Raw genomic sequence first — 15,662 nt, 5'->3', positions numbered from 1 at the left:
CATATTTTCTTTATCTGATTTTGACCATCTTTTAGATTTGATGTATCACTTGATTTCAATTTTTTCTTTTATTACTTTCTTCCTATTATATTTTTTATTTTGATAAAGGGAGAAAATTTTATTAGAATATTGTGTGTATAAATGGGATCAACAAAGATCTCCAACATACAGTAGTTGGATATGTCGTGTATGTATTTATTTTAATGAATTAGATTCAGAACATAAGAGTAGTAGGACTGGTATAATGCCAGACAAAGAATACTCAAGATGTTCTAACAATTTGCTTGCAAACTTCACATGGTTTAACTAACCCTTAGTCTGCTTTAAAATTGTTGTTTACTTGTTCCTCTGTGAATTATAGGCTCAGTATCATGATTGGATTAAACTTTTGGAAGCTGTTTCAAGATACAAGACATATATGGGAGTTTCTCATTTACGACCTGCAGTTCCCATCTCCAAGGCTCCTTGTTTGTGGTGGCAGTTTGCTGCACAGGCTTCGCTCCAGCAGCAGCAGAAGTGGTAACTTGAATTTTCTGTTGTTAAAATAAGTCATCTTCATATTTTGTTTATTGTACATGGAGAATTTTGAAAAAGATTGTAGAGAATACTATTGTTATTGATGTATTTTCTGTAATTGATACAAAAAAGGGAGATACAATCAGTCATTTATGGAGATCTGAACTATTATCTTAGATTTTAACAGAAGTCTATAGACATAGCAGACACAATGACAACTGTGCTACAAAAATAAACTTTCTAACTACCCAAGAGAGCAAGTTAAAAACAGGTCTCTATACAACATTTGTTGTTGGAACAACCGACTCTAGAAGTATGGTTAAATAGAGCCTGAGCTTTTTTTTATAGAGAACTAAACTAGACTGTCTAGCACAAAAGTAGCACAAAACAACACAAACAAAATTTATACTGGTTTGTCCAAACCCACGAGCTACTTCCAGTTCTTCCTTAGAAGACTGTTCAAGAGGTTTCACTAATTAAATCACTTGATTACAATGAGTACACAAACCACTATTGGTTACAAAGAGTACCCAAACCATTCTTGATTATATCGTCTTAACCGCCCCCTGAGATTCAGACATCTCAGAAAAAAATAAACAATACTTTTAAAGAGAGCACAATTTAAGCTCACTGGGTTTACATCACAAAGTAAATAATTACAAAGGTTTTCGCTCACCCACAAAGAACTATAAGATCATTAGAAGATTCAAAGAATTGTAGAATCTACATTAATCTCTGGCAAGAACGTGCATTATAGTGAAATGTATGCTGAGAGCCTCTTATCTAGCAAAGAACAGGTAAATCTCCATGTGCTAGAGAACATGATTGTGAGCTAGAGAAATAGTATTCTGGTTATCATAGTCACTAGTGAAATCAAGATTCCAATCTTGAATTAGAAGGCCTAGTCTTGAATAGGATCGAATTATGAATCATGAGATTCTTGTTCAATAATAAAGCATAGCATATACAATTAACAAAGACATAAATGCACAAATTTATAAACAATAACTAAACAAACTTAAACCTAAAAGGATTTTAACATAAGGAGACATATCTAACATTAAAACTATTAAGAAGTGGACTATAAGCCTAACTCAACCTTACAAATTCAGCTTATAAGGTGAAGTTTGCAGCCACTTATATATTATGAAATGTCCTTATCTCTAGTTGATGTGGGATCTCCAACACACCCCCTCACGCCAAGACTTTTCAACTCGTGCGTGAGACTATATATTTATGGGTGGTTCGATACCGTGTGACCTTATAAGCCAAACAAATTCTCTCTAGGATAGACTCTAAATAATTCTGATACCATATTAAAATAAAAGAAAAGAAGAATATGATAAATCCCTGTGTATATTAAACACATAGGGTTATGTTTATATTGAAAAAGAAACATACAGAAAATATAGGCTAAGCCCATTACATTGATAGAAATATTTAACAATATCTATAATATTTAACAATATCTATAATATTTATAATATCTCATAATGTCTAATAGTATCTAACAAAAACATTCTTTGAATTAAATAGCCACAAATCTAAAATGATTTTAACATCAGGAAGTATATTAAACATAAAATCATATTTTGAATTAAATAAAATATCTGACCCATTTATGTGCATAATTAAAATATATATTAAAATTTTAAAGATAATTAGATAATTAAAAAAATACATTTTGTAAATTTATAAAAAATAATATAATTTTAAAAAATACTATAACATAACTCTATATATTTACATGAGGGAGACGCACATGCAACAGTGACATGTGTGTCAAGGTTGTCTCTGAATAATAGCAAGTTGTTCTGCAACCCTTTACCTCGAGCTGGTAAGACTGCAAGCAATTTGAAGGCAGTGCCATTTTTCCTGCTATGAGCACAAGCTAGTGAAGGGCTGAAGACAGTGGCTGCTAAGGGATGCTCAATTTTCCCTGTTTTAACTAATTTCTTGAAAATAAAAAAAGCATTTTAGGCATTGTTTTTGCACCAATATCGTATGATTCACCTGGATTGATCTATTCATCTGCTATTTTTACAATTTGATAAGCTAACAAGTACTTGGGGAACCTACCTTTAAATCTAGTTGCTTAGGGCGGAGAACCAAACTTAAATACTTCATTGAGTTGTCCATACTATCGATGTGACGCTCCATAATATCAAAGTCCTTATCACAATCATATCTGGTTCAGGCACCAAAATGATTAGCAGCGTGGTTCACATTGCGAGCTCCTTGAATCGAATTGTATGTATTATATTGTTGAGACTAAGATCGGTCAGAAGGTTTGTGTAATTTTTTGTGAGCTTGCAGTTAGAGGCAGTAAGGGAGGAGACATACTTGGCCTTGGTCATGTTGGTTTTATGCAGAAGATCTCTAATTTAGTTTAATTGAGTAAGAGAGTAGAACGTTTGGAAGATGTCTGACTTAAATGCCAAAGACGTAGTGTCAAGCTTGCGAAGTTGTTTTATAGCTAAAGTATAGTTTTGTTGAGTATCTAGGATATGATATCATGTCAATGGTACAAAGAGAATTTTGAAAGAACTTATTGAAGAGATAGCTACTGTTATGAATGTACTGATACAAAATGAGAGATACAATCTTTCATTTACAGAGATGATGACACTTAAAAGTTAGCTTATACCTTAACAAAACCCTATAGACAATTATTTATGACAATGAAAGCTGTGTAACTAACTCAGTAACTACTTAACCTCTAATAAGATATGTATCACCATTCATTCCTGGAATGTGGATCTGAGGCTGACTTGATGCTTCTGTATTGAATCAGTTACCGCTTGTCATGGGACCAAATTAGGCATCTTTGTCAGTGTCGACGTCAGTATATTCAGTTGTACGTGGCTTTTCTACAACAATCATCAAATGTCAATCACAAAGAAATCAGAGAAATAGAGAAAGATCTTGATTCGAAAGTGATTCTTCTATGGAGGTCTGAATCATTTTTATCCTATTGTGCTGATGCTTGTTAAAGGTGGTTGTATTTTTTTTTTGAAAAAGATCACGCTTTGTGACTTCTGTTTTGGCATTTCAAGAATAAGATAAAACACATTTCTGTGCATGCGTGATTTACTGAATCAAGAAGCATGTAAGCATTAGTTTCTAAGTAATCTATTTTTATTTATTTTTAAATAACAATTCAATGATATTGAATAGCTCTGGATTCTGAATATGAAAATGAAATGAAGAGAGAGAATAGAGATTCTGGGTTCTGAATCTGGTGATTTGGCAGTGCTTATCTGTGTGTTTCAATCTGCTTTGTGCTCTTTTATGCTGTATCTGATAAGAATGTTGTTGAAATGTAATGTTATTTTATTATTATTTTTTTATGTACCCAGCTTTAGGGTTATGGTTTAAGGTAAGTGCCTTGCCTCTTTTTGTAACCTATATATATACATCAATCAAAAGCACATTAGTGTAGGTTGAGTTGAATACTCTGTATTTTCTCCATTTTTTTTTGTTTAAATAATGTGTTAACAGTCGTTCCAAGAAGTCAGTAGGCTAATTCATATTATTTTTTTCTTTTTCTATATCTTCTTTGTCTTATTCTTCCTTTTGTTGTGTGTGTGGGGGGGTTGGTACCGTTTGGCTTCTTCCTGCAATATATGTCTATTCATACGATGTTGTATCTGTGTTCATTTTGTTTGTTATAGGCTACTAGCTCATGCCAAGGTTGAATCTGTGAAATCAAAGGTAGCAGCCGAGGAAAGAAAGATCAAGAAAAAGAGCTGGTTTTCATTTTCATGGTACATGTGAACTTCATTATTTCTACATATTATCACTTCTGATTCTTTTCATGTTAGTTCTTTTGTGGATTAACTTCAGCAACATTTATTGGTCTTGCTGAATCTGTTTTCATGAGGTTTTTTCAGTATGCGTGAGCATTTATTGTAGTTTCATTTTTATCTAGGGGTGAGACGGAAGAATCTTGTTTGGATGATGCTTCTGAAGAGCAACAACTTAGAGAAGAATGGCAGGCTATCAATAAGTTTCTAAGTTACCAGCCTGAGGAAGACTTGATGTTACGATCTGCAAAAGATATGCAGAATATGGTTCAGTTACTGGTAACTGTATCTGTTGGTCAGGGTGCTGGCAGGATTATCAGTGTTCATCAAGAGGAAATTGTTTGTGGTCGATTTGAGCAACTTCATGTGTCAACCAAATTCAGGCATCGCAGTGTTTACTGTGATGTGTTACTAAAATTTTATGGTTTATCTGCTCCGGAAGGTTCACTTACACAGGTTTGCTTTCTATGAAATGAATGCTGCACAAACATTTTATTATGGCATAAATTAACCTTGTCCAGGTTCCTCTTTTTCCTATTTACCTGTCCCTTTGTTGGGTTCTCCTTAAAATCTAATAGTCTGTCTCAATTGTTAATATAAGTCAAGTCTAACAATTTTTCTTTTTCGATTTTTTGTTTGTTAATTCGGTAGTTGTTGTCTACTTGATGTGCAGAGTGTCCATAGTGAGCAGAAGGTGAACGCATTAGTGGCTAGTTTTGTGTACTTACCGATTGGGGAGAATATTGACTGGAGATTGTCTGCTACAATTGCACCCTGCCATGTTACGGTAATTTCAGTCTTTGGAAGAGTGAAAAAGGAGCCTTTTTATTTACCAATTTCCTCAAAAGTGGATCCGTTTTCTTCCATTTTCTTCCATTTTCAATTTCTTCTCTTTGTTTTATGATTTTCTTATTTTCTTTGGGAATATTTCTCTGGGCCCTGTACTAAGACTCTTCCATTCTCCCTCCATAAATAACTGACCTAAGACTTGATGGCACTAGAAATGAGCTCCTATAAGAGTTTCTAAGGAAGTAATACCTCTAAATGGTGTGTCAAGCCATCTGTTCGTAGCCTTGAAACAGAACAAATCTTTCAAAAAATAGTTGACAGTATGGTTGTTCATCACATATTGTAATTTGTAAGAACTAAATATTGAAAAGATGGCTGCAAACTCATGCTATACAAATAAAAAACTTCTACTTCTAAATGGCTTCAAATCAAACTATTCAATTTAGCAGGTTCTTTATTTTCATCAGTTATATTGTTGGAACCTTTCTTACGCTTTACTTACAGGTTTTGATGGAAAGTATAGATCGTGTCATGGAGTTTGTAAAACGAAGCAAAGCTGTCAGTCCTACTGTTGCATTCGAGACAGCTACAGCCTTGCAGGTGATTATATCCTTGTGCTTAAATTAAAATATTTGTTAATTGAATAAATATTATATATGAGGACACCACTGCCTTCATTCCTGAATTTCTCCTCTCGTTTGTTTTAATTCTGTTTTTTATACCTTAATTACTTTTGATACAAGGGTGCACGGTGAGGTTTTTATCTCATTTTGATACTATAATTTGGCTTTCTCTCTAATCAATACTCTATTCAATTTTTTGCTTCCCTGGGTCAGCAAACTTTTAGGATCAAAGTTTCTTTTTTCTTAAAGAGTAGGCCCTTTATTGGGTTGACTTAATGTATTGAAGAATTTTGTCAACTACTGGTATGTGTCTTTCCCTCAGATCATGCATAAGTTGGCTTAGCACACTAACCGCATGTGCAATGTCCAGTCTTGTGTTTGATAAAGAAATAAGTTTTCCTTCCAATATTTGATATTAGGCTTTTTTCTACAAGAGATCTCTCTTATGTTTATTAGGTATTCATGAGGTTCTACATCCCTAGTTACTTGTCACTTTAAGGAGATTAATGCATATTTTCTGAGAGATGAAAATTCCTTTTATTTTTCTGTCTAAGCAACTTTTATTCCAAGGAAATACTTAAGTTTTCCTAGGTCTCTTTCATTTCAAATTAGGTTGCAATTTTTTCTCTTAAAAGTCAATTTTTCTATTCCTCATCTCTTTCAATAATCATGTCATCTCCATAGACCAACAACACTGAAAGTTTTTCTTGTAAAAGAGTGCTTAGTGAATAAAGTATGATCTCCTTAACTTTGCTTATATTCGAAGGAAACCATTGCTTGTAAATCTCGTAAACCATGCTTTTAGAGATTGTTTAAGACCATATAACACCTACTTTAGGAGACATACCATATTCCTTCCATTGTGAGCTTTAAAACTGGATGGAATTTGCGTGTGCACTACTTCTAATGCTCCGAGAAGATAGACGTTGTTCACATCAGATTGGTGAGTTGAAAGAAATAGATGAAATATATTTCTGAGATATTTTACAAATGTAATTACAGTATCTATTTATAGACTGTTTTACAACCTAATTAAGGAAAAAAACAATAGGTAACGAAAGCCAGAAATAATAGGTGTTTAAAGCTGTACAAATCAAATAAAATCAAATCACTAACAAATCTGTCCTAATAAATATAGAATGGAATCTGCACTTAATTATAAAATAATTCTCCTGATTATGCAACATGGTGTAAGTCTCATCCGAAATGAGTTGCTAGAGTAAGAACAACTCGAACTGTTCATCTTTGCTACAGGAAAAAAAGTCTCCTTCTAGTTAATTCCATAAGTTTGAGTGTACCCTTTCGCAAGCAATCTTGCTTTTTACTTGTCTACTGATCCATTTGCATCCTAAGGCCTTTTTGTCTCTTGGTTTGTCAATAATCTCCTTTGTTGAGTTTATTTTTAATGCATCCATCTATTCTCTCATGGCTTGAGTCCAATGTTCACTTCTCTTGACATCTTTGACTAGGGTAGGAATTTCTGTGGCATCAATAGTAGTACTAAAGTTTCAATGCTTATTAGTAAGATTGGCAATGTAGACATATTTAGAAGTAAAATAGTTAACAAACGATCTTTTGCTTTTCTCAACACTATGGGTAAATTCTCAGTAATACTTACCTCCTCATTATTACCTTTTGAGCTTTTCACTTATGACTTTGACAATTCTTCTTCTTTCGATGTCCAAGTATTGTCTCTTTTGATATTTTTTGCCAAAGAATTTGTCTTTTTCCTCGTTGGTTGGTATGATCCCATTTATGGTGTTTCATCACTTAGATCTTAACCATCCCGGAAAGATAGATATGGTAATGACAGGAAGGAGATCTTCTTGGGTTTAATGGCTTTCTCCCATTGAAGCATAGGGGCTGACAAAAAAAGATTACGTTTTATGGAAGATAAAATCCATGGTGATAAAGACTGAATGGCTCTTAGGATGATAACATTTGTACTCTTTTTTCTTACGTGTATATCTTATTATAAATACACATTTAAGAGCTCTGAGATCTGTTTTACTGTGAGTAGGATTATGAAAGTGAAAAAAATATAGAACATCTAAAGTCTTGACACTAGGGGAGTAGAGAGAACAAAAGATAAAGAAAACTTAATAGGACTATTGTTATTTCAGGATACACGTGGGTAACTTGATTAGGTATGTCTAATTAACACAACTTCTCCCCAGTAGTTTTAAGAGCAAACATGTAGAAAAGGAGGGCTCTATATACTTTTTGGAGAAATTATGATTCACATATTTAGTACCATTATTAGACCTAATTCTTTGGATGTTTTTCCAAATTTGTTTTACAGAGAAATTGACAATTATTTGAAAGACCTCAAATTTAGTTTTTATAATGTATGTTCTTGTGACACGAGTATAATCATCGATAGAAGTTATAAACCACTTTGATATAGAAATAGATTTTGAATTAGGTCCCTAAACATCATAGTGGATCAAGTCAAATAAGAAATTATTATTTTTATAAAAGATTGGATAAGATGCATAGTGATGCTTTGATAGTTGACAAATATAACATTTGAAAGACTTAATAGACTCTTTAGTGAACATATGAGGCAACAAGTTTTGATAAGGTTGAATGAGGGATACCCAAGTGTTTTATGCTGAAGCTATATTTGGGAACTTGCCCATGTTTGCTTGTTGACTTGTGACATTTGTTTTGTTTTGGTCCTTGGATTCCAATAGATACAAATCACTCTGCTCCAATTAAAACCATTTTCGTCATGGCAAAGTCTTGCGTTTATTGAACAATTCAAATTTTTTTATGTTTTTGTATTAAGATAAGACTATTGGTCAATTGTGACACATGTAAAGTTATATTCTCAGATCTGCATATGGTTACACTATTATCATTGCAATTATAATGGATTGTTCATTAATCATTTTGACATTCAAATTGAAGAGCTTATGAAATGTAGTCTTGTGATTAGTTGCTCTTGAATCAAGAATTCAAATACCATAAGACAAACAAACAACCAATAGTATTGAATGTTTCAAGGAATGGGTGTACAACTCAGAGGATTTAGTCATTGATTCAATCATAGTTTTCAAACTATCAATTTCCTCTTTGTAAGCTTTCACATCTGATGTAATCCTTAATAGGATGGTTGGATCTTTATCAATTGAAGAGATGTTGGAGAATCCAAAAATCCGTGGAAAAGAAAGATTGGGTTGGCAGAAGCATAACAATGGTGGCGGCAAATGTAAAACAAGAATAAGTTCCAAAAGGAAATTGAAAATGGATTAACAAAAGGAATGAGTAAGAACACGCTAGTTTTGAAGAGAAATCCAAAGGATAAGTGCAAGAAGGATTCACCACTTGAAGAAGCTCTCTCTGATAAGAATCAGGACAAGAGTAAAACACTCTCAAGACACTCAAAAGTTGTCTCACAAATTCAGTTGTATTCATTAAAGTGTGTTTACAAGAGAGTTTGGCCACATTGATAAGCAAAAAATTTTGTCGAAGGCTTTAAGGAAAAATTCTCAAGCAGTGTGAACACAAGAAAAGGAATCGTAAATGTGAACACAAGTAATGATGACACACAGTGAACACAAGCCTAATTTGTCGTTAAGGTTTCAAGTGGGTCATAAAGGTGTGCCCCCCTCCAGCAATCACAACATCGAACAGTTCATCACTTGAAACCTTAACGACGATGTCGAACAATGTTATGGCCGTAATTAACAGGCAATGAAAATAGGGCTTCTAAGATTATAATCTTTGATACCAACTTGAACTATGTAAGGATATATAGAATTATTTTACTGATAACAATCACACCATTTACTTTCTTGTTTATTTGTAATTATGAAATCCTTTAAAATAATGTAATAAGAATGCATTGAAATGAATAAAAATATTTTAAAGATATTTTCTTCTAACTATTATGGAGATATAAGAATATTTTTATCCTAACAATATGCTATTTTCAGCAACAGTTAATCTGAAATCTTGATCAGATTGCCTAGTAAGTCATTGTGATTTTAAAAATTCCAATGTGACAACACGTTCAATGTTGACACTCATATGGGTTACAAGACTTAATGTACGTGTTGCATGGACTTCACTTTAAATTTTTCTTGCTTATAGGGTTGTATTGCTAAGGATCAAGCTGATGCCAATTTTTTTATGTGTATTATGTAAACAAAATGTTATTTATGAATTAAAATGAGGAGATGTAGTTCCTTGACAAAAAGTGCATTTTGCGAAATTGGGAGTGAGTTGCTTCTCTATAAATTACAAAACCTCTCTAAAGACATGCTGAGGGACCATATAGTTTTCATTGATATTTATTTTATTCTCTTATTTATATTTTTGCTTGGTTGTTCGGAGGTTATGTTATCTTTCTCTCATATATGTAGGTTCTCAAGGCATTGATTATGGTTATGTTGAAATTAAAAGTAAATTGTGGAAAAGGAAGTGTGTGATTAGTATATCTAAATGGAGAAAAGTAAATTCATATTCATCCTAAACTGACTCATGTAACCAACATTTCCGAGGGTAGGTGAAGTTTGAGAAAGTGACTCGTAGAGCACAGGAGCAGTTTCAAATGGCTTTAGAAGAGCAAAGCAGGTTTCATCTATAGTTAATTCTCTTTTTTTCTTTTGGGTGGATGTTTTGGTTTTTCTGTCTTAAATGATTGTTGTTGCCTTTATTTTCTATTTTTTCCAAGTTAATGCCTATTGAAAACCTTTTGACAGTGTTCATCAAGCTAGTTATTTTTTGAAATATTGAATATTTTTGTGAGATGTAGGCAGCCTTTTCTCTTTGAATATATGAGAATAAAATATTTCCTAAGCATTATAATCTTCTGGGTACATTTAGCAAAGGAAATCCCTTCCTTTTTTATTTTTTCATTTTTTGATTCTTGGCATGCATGATTTGAATTACTTGATATGTCAGTACATTTGTTTTTCTGATTATTTTTGTCATTGTTTGTGTTAAATTGAAAAGGCACATTATGTTGAATTACAGATTCTTGTTTCTGACTGAATTTCAGATTTGCATTTGATATTGATCTTGATGCTCCAAAAGTTAGAGTTCCTCTCAGAATTAGTGGTTCAGACAGATGTGGTAGTCATTTTGTTCTGGATTTCGGTCATTTTACACTACACACTGCAGTAAGCTACTTGAAATACAAGATTTTAGTTTGGTCATTTTACACTGTACACCCTGCTTATGATTTGACTTGGCATATTCTTTATTGATTCCTTTTCTCACAGGAAAGCCAGTCTGATGAGAAGAGGCAAAATCTTTATTCTCGGTTTTACATATCTGGTCGAGATATTGCTGCCTTTTTTACGGACTGTGGCTCCGAGTTCGGGAGTTGTAGTATGGTGAAACCAATGTATGAGAGTCAAGTATTGAATTCACCTATTGGCAAAAAAGATGAAAACGTGTATTATCTCATTGATAGGTGTGGAATGGCAGTACTTGTTAATCAGGTTTGTTTCCTAAATGCTTATATCTGAATGGCATTTGGATGTGCATGACTTGTTCATATTCTGTTTCTTTCTCTGGTTATTCTAGATTAAAGTGCCTCATCCTAGTTATCCATCCACTCTTATTTCCATTCAAGTGCCAAACCTTGGCATTCACTTTTCATCAGAGAGAAATTTCAGAATTATGGAGCTGCTGAGCTCATTATATAAGGCTATGGAAACTTGTAATCAGGCTACAACTGATAGTTTCGAATCTAAACCTGTTCCTTGGAATCCTTCTGATCTTACCACTGATGGTAGAATCCTAGTTTGGAAGGTAACTCCACAATTCTTGTTCAAGTTACTTATTTTCCATTTATGTTTAATGTAATGAGTCATTCTTGTCAATGAAATTGAAAATATTGTTTTATTTTACAGGGAATTGGCAATTCTATTGCTACATGGAGTCCTTGTTTCCTGGTTCTTTCAGGATCATATCTTTATGTATTTGAATCCGCAAAGTCTCAGAGTTACCAGCGATACCTAAGGTATTTTTAGCACTTCTTTCTCTTTTGTCTGTTGGACACCAATTCCAATGTTTTTTATGATTTTTTTTAAGAGAAGAGCATTTACTTGGCTTAACAGTTTTTTCCTCCCAGCAGAAAGAACTTATTTGTATTGAAGAATATGGCAAAGATAATTAATGACAAAACAATTTTCTAGAGAATAATTAAGATATTGTTACTTCCGAAGTGGATTGAACATAGCTGTACCAAGTATGCAGGCCACTTGGAAATAAAAAATGAAGAAGCTTTTATCTCTTAAATCATTCCTGTTCCTGACATGTATAGATGTTTAAAAGTGTCAGGAATAATTGAAATGTTTAATAGTGATTAACTTTGCCTCATAAATGATCAAAAGATTTAATGAGTATGCTTGGGTAACTAATGGTTAAATGTTCCTGGAACTGGTTTACGTTACGAGGTTATTGAATGTCTAATGGTAGTTAAAATTGGTTAATTGTGTCTTGTGGATGATGAGTGGACAGTTGCAATGTGATGTTCCTCATTTTTCATAACAAAAATAAGGGTAAGATAAATTTTTTGTGCCTCCAAAATTGGCCTCACTGTAATTGGTACCTCTGAAATGGTTTCAGTGCTTTTGATACACAACATCTCATAAATATGTTAATATTTATTTTTTACAGTAACTTTTTTACTCTTGAATCAATGATGTTGACATATAATCATCATCGTGAGATATTTGCAGGTATTATAGCATATGACCTTATCAAATTAACATGTCAAAACTGTTAATTCAAAGTAAGAGAGAAACTATCAGGAACAAAATAGCATATTTGTTATATGTTGGGTATAAAAAATGCTTAAAGTTTTTGGAGGTACCAATTTTAATATGGGTCATTTTTTGAAGGTATAAAGACTTATTTAACCCTAAAAAGAAAAGGCTGCTGAGTTTGTGTACATGTCAGAATTAGAAACTCTTTTAAACCAATCTGATCAGAACATGATCTTATAGACTAACTTAACCTTAAAAAGTTCATTTGTGAGGTTAACCTCCTATATTAACGTGGAACTTGGGTTTTCTTTCTAATCCTTCTCCTTGCAGATGAACCAATAAATTGCAAATTATTGCTATAAAATGCAGACAAACCAATAAAATAGCCACTTTGATTCTTGTCAAATTTTTTTTATATGAAATACATAATCATTAATTAATAAGCACCAAGGCATATTCAGTTCCCTTTATAGATCACAAATTAACTGCTTTGTAGGAAATCAACTGCATCCTAGTGAAGTAGCTGCTATGCTAGTCCCACTGGAAATAAAATTAAAAAAAAGCAGTAGTTTGTGGGAGGACCTCAGAAAAGATGTATAAACAAGCTTTAGGCTCTGTCTCTACATTGACAGTTGGTTACTCGGGGAATGTGTCTGTAACTGTGACCAACAAGAATTGTAAATAAAACATGGAGTCAGGGGACTAATCTCACTCTGTTATTTTTCTCATTCAAAATTCCTCTCACCTCTCTATCATTCATTTACTTTCTCAGTTTAAAAAATGGAATACAAGTATAAACCAAGTAGATTTGTTGGTATTCTAGTGTTGCATTGCATGCCCACATCACGTACATGCTTGGCAGATCTTCATCCTCTCATGTTACTAGCATTGAGTAGATGATTGTTATTGTGACAGGAAGTAAATATCAAAGGAGCAAGTTATCATTATATTGGGCTTATAATCTAGTCATCATTAGAATTGTTTAAGATCCTCTTGTATTGGGCTTAATTCCATTTTTAATTCCTTTAGTTTAGATAATGTGCGATTTTGGTTCCTGAAGTATTTTTTGAGCAAGTCCTTTTATTTTTAAAATCAAACATATTTGGTCCTTCTGTCAATTTCCTTCCACCCAAAACCCCCAAATTCTCACTTAAAACTCAAAATCCTCACATATCTTTCCTTTCCTCAAAATTCCCTATCCAAAATTTCACAAAAAAAAAAAAAATCTCAAGTTTGTCCACTTTCATACCCTAATCCAGCACCATATAATTTTTTGTAGTTTTATTAAAATTTTATTGATTTTTCCACTAAATTTTTTCTTCTACATCTGTCTCCCAAATCCATGACATTACTCAAATATTTGGATAGAAAATGAAAACCCATTTGAGGGTTTGAGGTAGAAAAAAACCAATGGAAGAGCCAACTTTGTGTAATTTTAAAACTGGAGGAACTAAATTTGCTCAAAATCTTGTAGGTCCAAAGCTGCACATAATCTAAATTTAAACTAAGTTTAAAAACAATAATATCTTTGGAATTTATGTAAATTTGTCTTTCATCTCTGCAGCATGGCTGGTAGGCAAGTCCTTGATGTGCCCTCGACATATGTTGGTGGTTCGGCATATTGTATTGCTTTAAGCATTAAGCGAATGGACATTCAGAAGGTAAGCCAAATATTTCTTTAATCTCTTGGAACGACTATAATTCTCGAAACAGTCCACCCTAATCTGCCACTGGTCATTGTGGACTCTAGTTTTCAATTATATGTGTATTTTCATCACTGGTGTGTTCTAGTCTCACTAGAGATGGAATGCCTTAAGCAAGTTATTCCATAGCATTGTAGCCAGTTTATCGTGAAGAAAATTTGCCCAAATGTTTAAGAACCTGTGCAGTACATTCATTACACTCATCAGGAGAAAGAGTAGTGTGGAAAAGGAATTGTCCTGCAAAATGTCACTGCCCAGCCAACTGAATTGACTGGGTGTTTATGATCTACAAATTGGTTATCAAGAATGAATTTCTGGAGACTGACTTTAAAAACAGAGGTATTTAAAAAACAATTCAGAAAGTCTATAGTACACAATTAGCAGTTTGATTTGGCAAAATTTTGAGTTTAAACTGAAAAGCACTCTTCCTATCTGGCTCCAGAACCACTAAAAATTGAAAATGGGAGACAGATATAGAGAATGAAGTAAATGTGTTTGATAATAGACTTGCTAATTTGAGAAGGAAAGCTCATGTTGTGCACACTAAACTTAATAAATATTAAATAATTTAGCGAGAGAATTTAGAATGAAATTTAAGAAATTGTATTTCTGAAAAGTCGCAGGTAACCAAAGAGATTCAGCTATTTATAGCTTACTACACTTCGTAACTTGCTTTACTAAGTCAAACAACTTATAGGCTAGCAAATGTTTACATAACAGACTTCATTTGAATCAAGTGTATACAAATGCAATACTCTAACACTCACCGTTGTTCTTGTAGTTTGTTTCACTTCGATAAAAATTTTCTATCATTCAATTGTTAACTTCATGATAAGGAAATGGGGTGACAGAAGAGCAGATGATCTTGGGAATTATTAAGTGGAACGTAAACAGTAAATTTTTGTTAGAAATACATTTTTTTGTAACTTTCTGCTGACCTTTTCTCTCTTAAATTATTTTATAGGCTCTGGAATCTTCTAGCACATGGATCTTAGATTTTCGAGATGAGGATGAGAAGGCTAGTTGGTTTAAAGGACTTGTTCAAGCCACGTATCAAGCTTCTGTATGGCATCTTTAATCTACTTTCATATCATGCTTTTTTTTTTGTTAATTTATGATATATTTTTATTTATCATCAGTTTATAAAAGTATACATGTTGCATGTAGACTCCTCCATCAATTGATTTGCTAGGTGACTCAGAGGGTGATGCTATTTCCTACAATGTTCTTAGTACCACTAATTCAAAAACAGCTGACACTGTTATAAATGGGGCACTGGTGGAATTGAAGCTGTTTATATATGGAAAGGTTAGGTGAATTCATTTTAAGATTTGGCCTGGCAAAATAGCACATAGAGTGAGTAATATTCGTTGCATACAGACATATGAGTAGTATTCTCATTCTGGCAATTTTTTGTTTTATTCTCTATTAACAATTACTTTGAACTAATGGGTAGTTTAAGGTCTAATGTTGAACATATGCTTTTTGCTGGTACTTTGG

At 32.9% G+C, this 15,662-nt stretch overlaps 1 protein-coding gene across 2 annotated transcripts in view; it reads left to right on the top strand.

The window, feature by feature from the left end:
• The window catches only part of LOC137807056 (uncharacterized), a 72,248-nt gene that overhangs the window by 13,218 nt on the left and 43,368 nt on the right, over positions 1-15,662 (top strand). For both annotated transcript variants that reach the window (XM_068607483.1, XM_068607484.1), the window contains exons 11-24: positions 362-519; positions 3,311-3,469; positions 4,191-4,283; positions 4,448-4,778; positions 4,996-5,109; positions 5,616-5,711; positions 10,248-10,315; positions 10,743-10,863; positions 10,966-11,187; positions 11,273-11,500; positions 11,602-11,711; positions 14,024-14,120; positions 15,127-15,225; positions 15,330-15,470. In XM_068607483.1, the coding sequence (XP_068463584.1) occupies positions 362-519; positions 3,311-3,469; positions 4,191-4,283; positions 4,448-4,778; positions 4,996-5,109; positions 5,616-5,711; positions 10,248-10,315; positions 10,743-10,863; positions 10,966-11,187; positions 11,273-11,500; positions 11,602-11,711; positions 14,024-14,120; positions 15,127-15,225; positions 15,330-15,470 (2,037 nt within the window). The remainder of the gene's footprint in view (positions 1-361; positions 520-3,310; positions 3,470-4,190; positions 4,284-4,447; positions 4,779-4,995; positions 5,110-5,615; positions 5,712-10,247; positions 10,316-10,742; positions 10,864-10,965; positions 11,188-11,272; positions 11,501-11,601; positions 11,712-14,023; positions 14,121-15,126; positions 15,226-15,329; positions 15,471-15,662) is intronic.

The sequence above is a fragment of the Phaseolus vulgaris genome, chromosome 3 (genome assembly GCF_000499845.2).
Source record: "Phaseolus vulgaris cultivar G19833 chromosome 3, P. vulgaris v2.0, whole genome shotgun sequence".
Classification (NCBI taxonomy): Eukaryota; Viridiplantae; Streptophyta; class Magnoliopsida; order Fabales; family Fabaceae; genus Phaseolus; species Phaseolus vulgaris.
The sequence above is the reverse complement of the archived record's forward strand: the minus strand, read 5'-3'. Positions and strand labels throughout refer to the sequence as shown.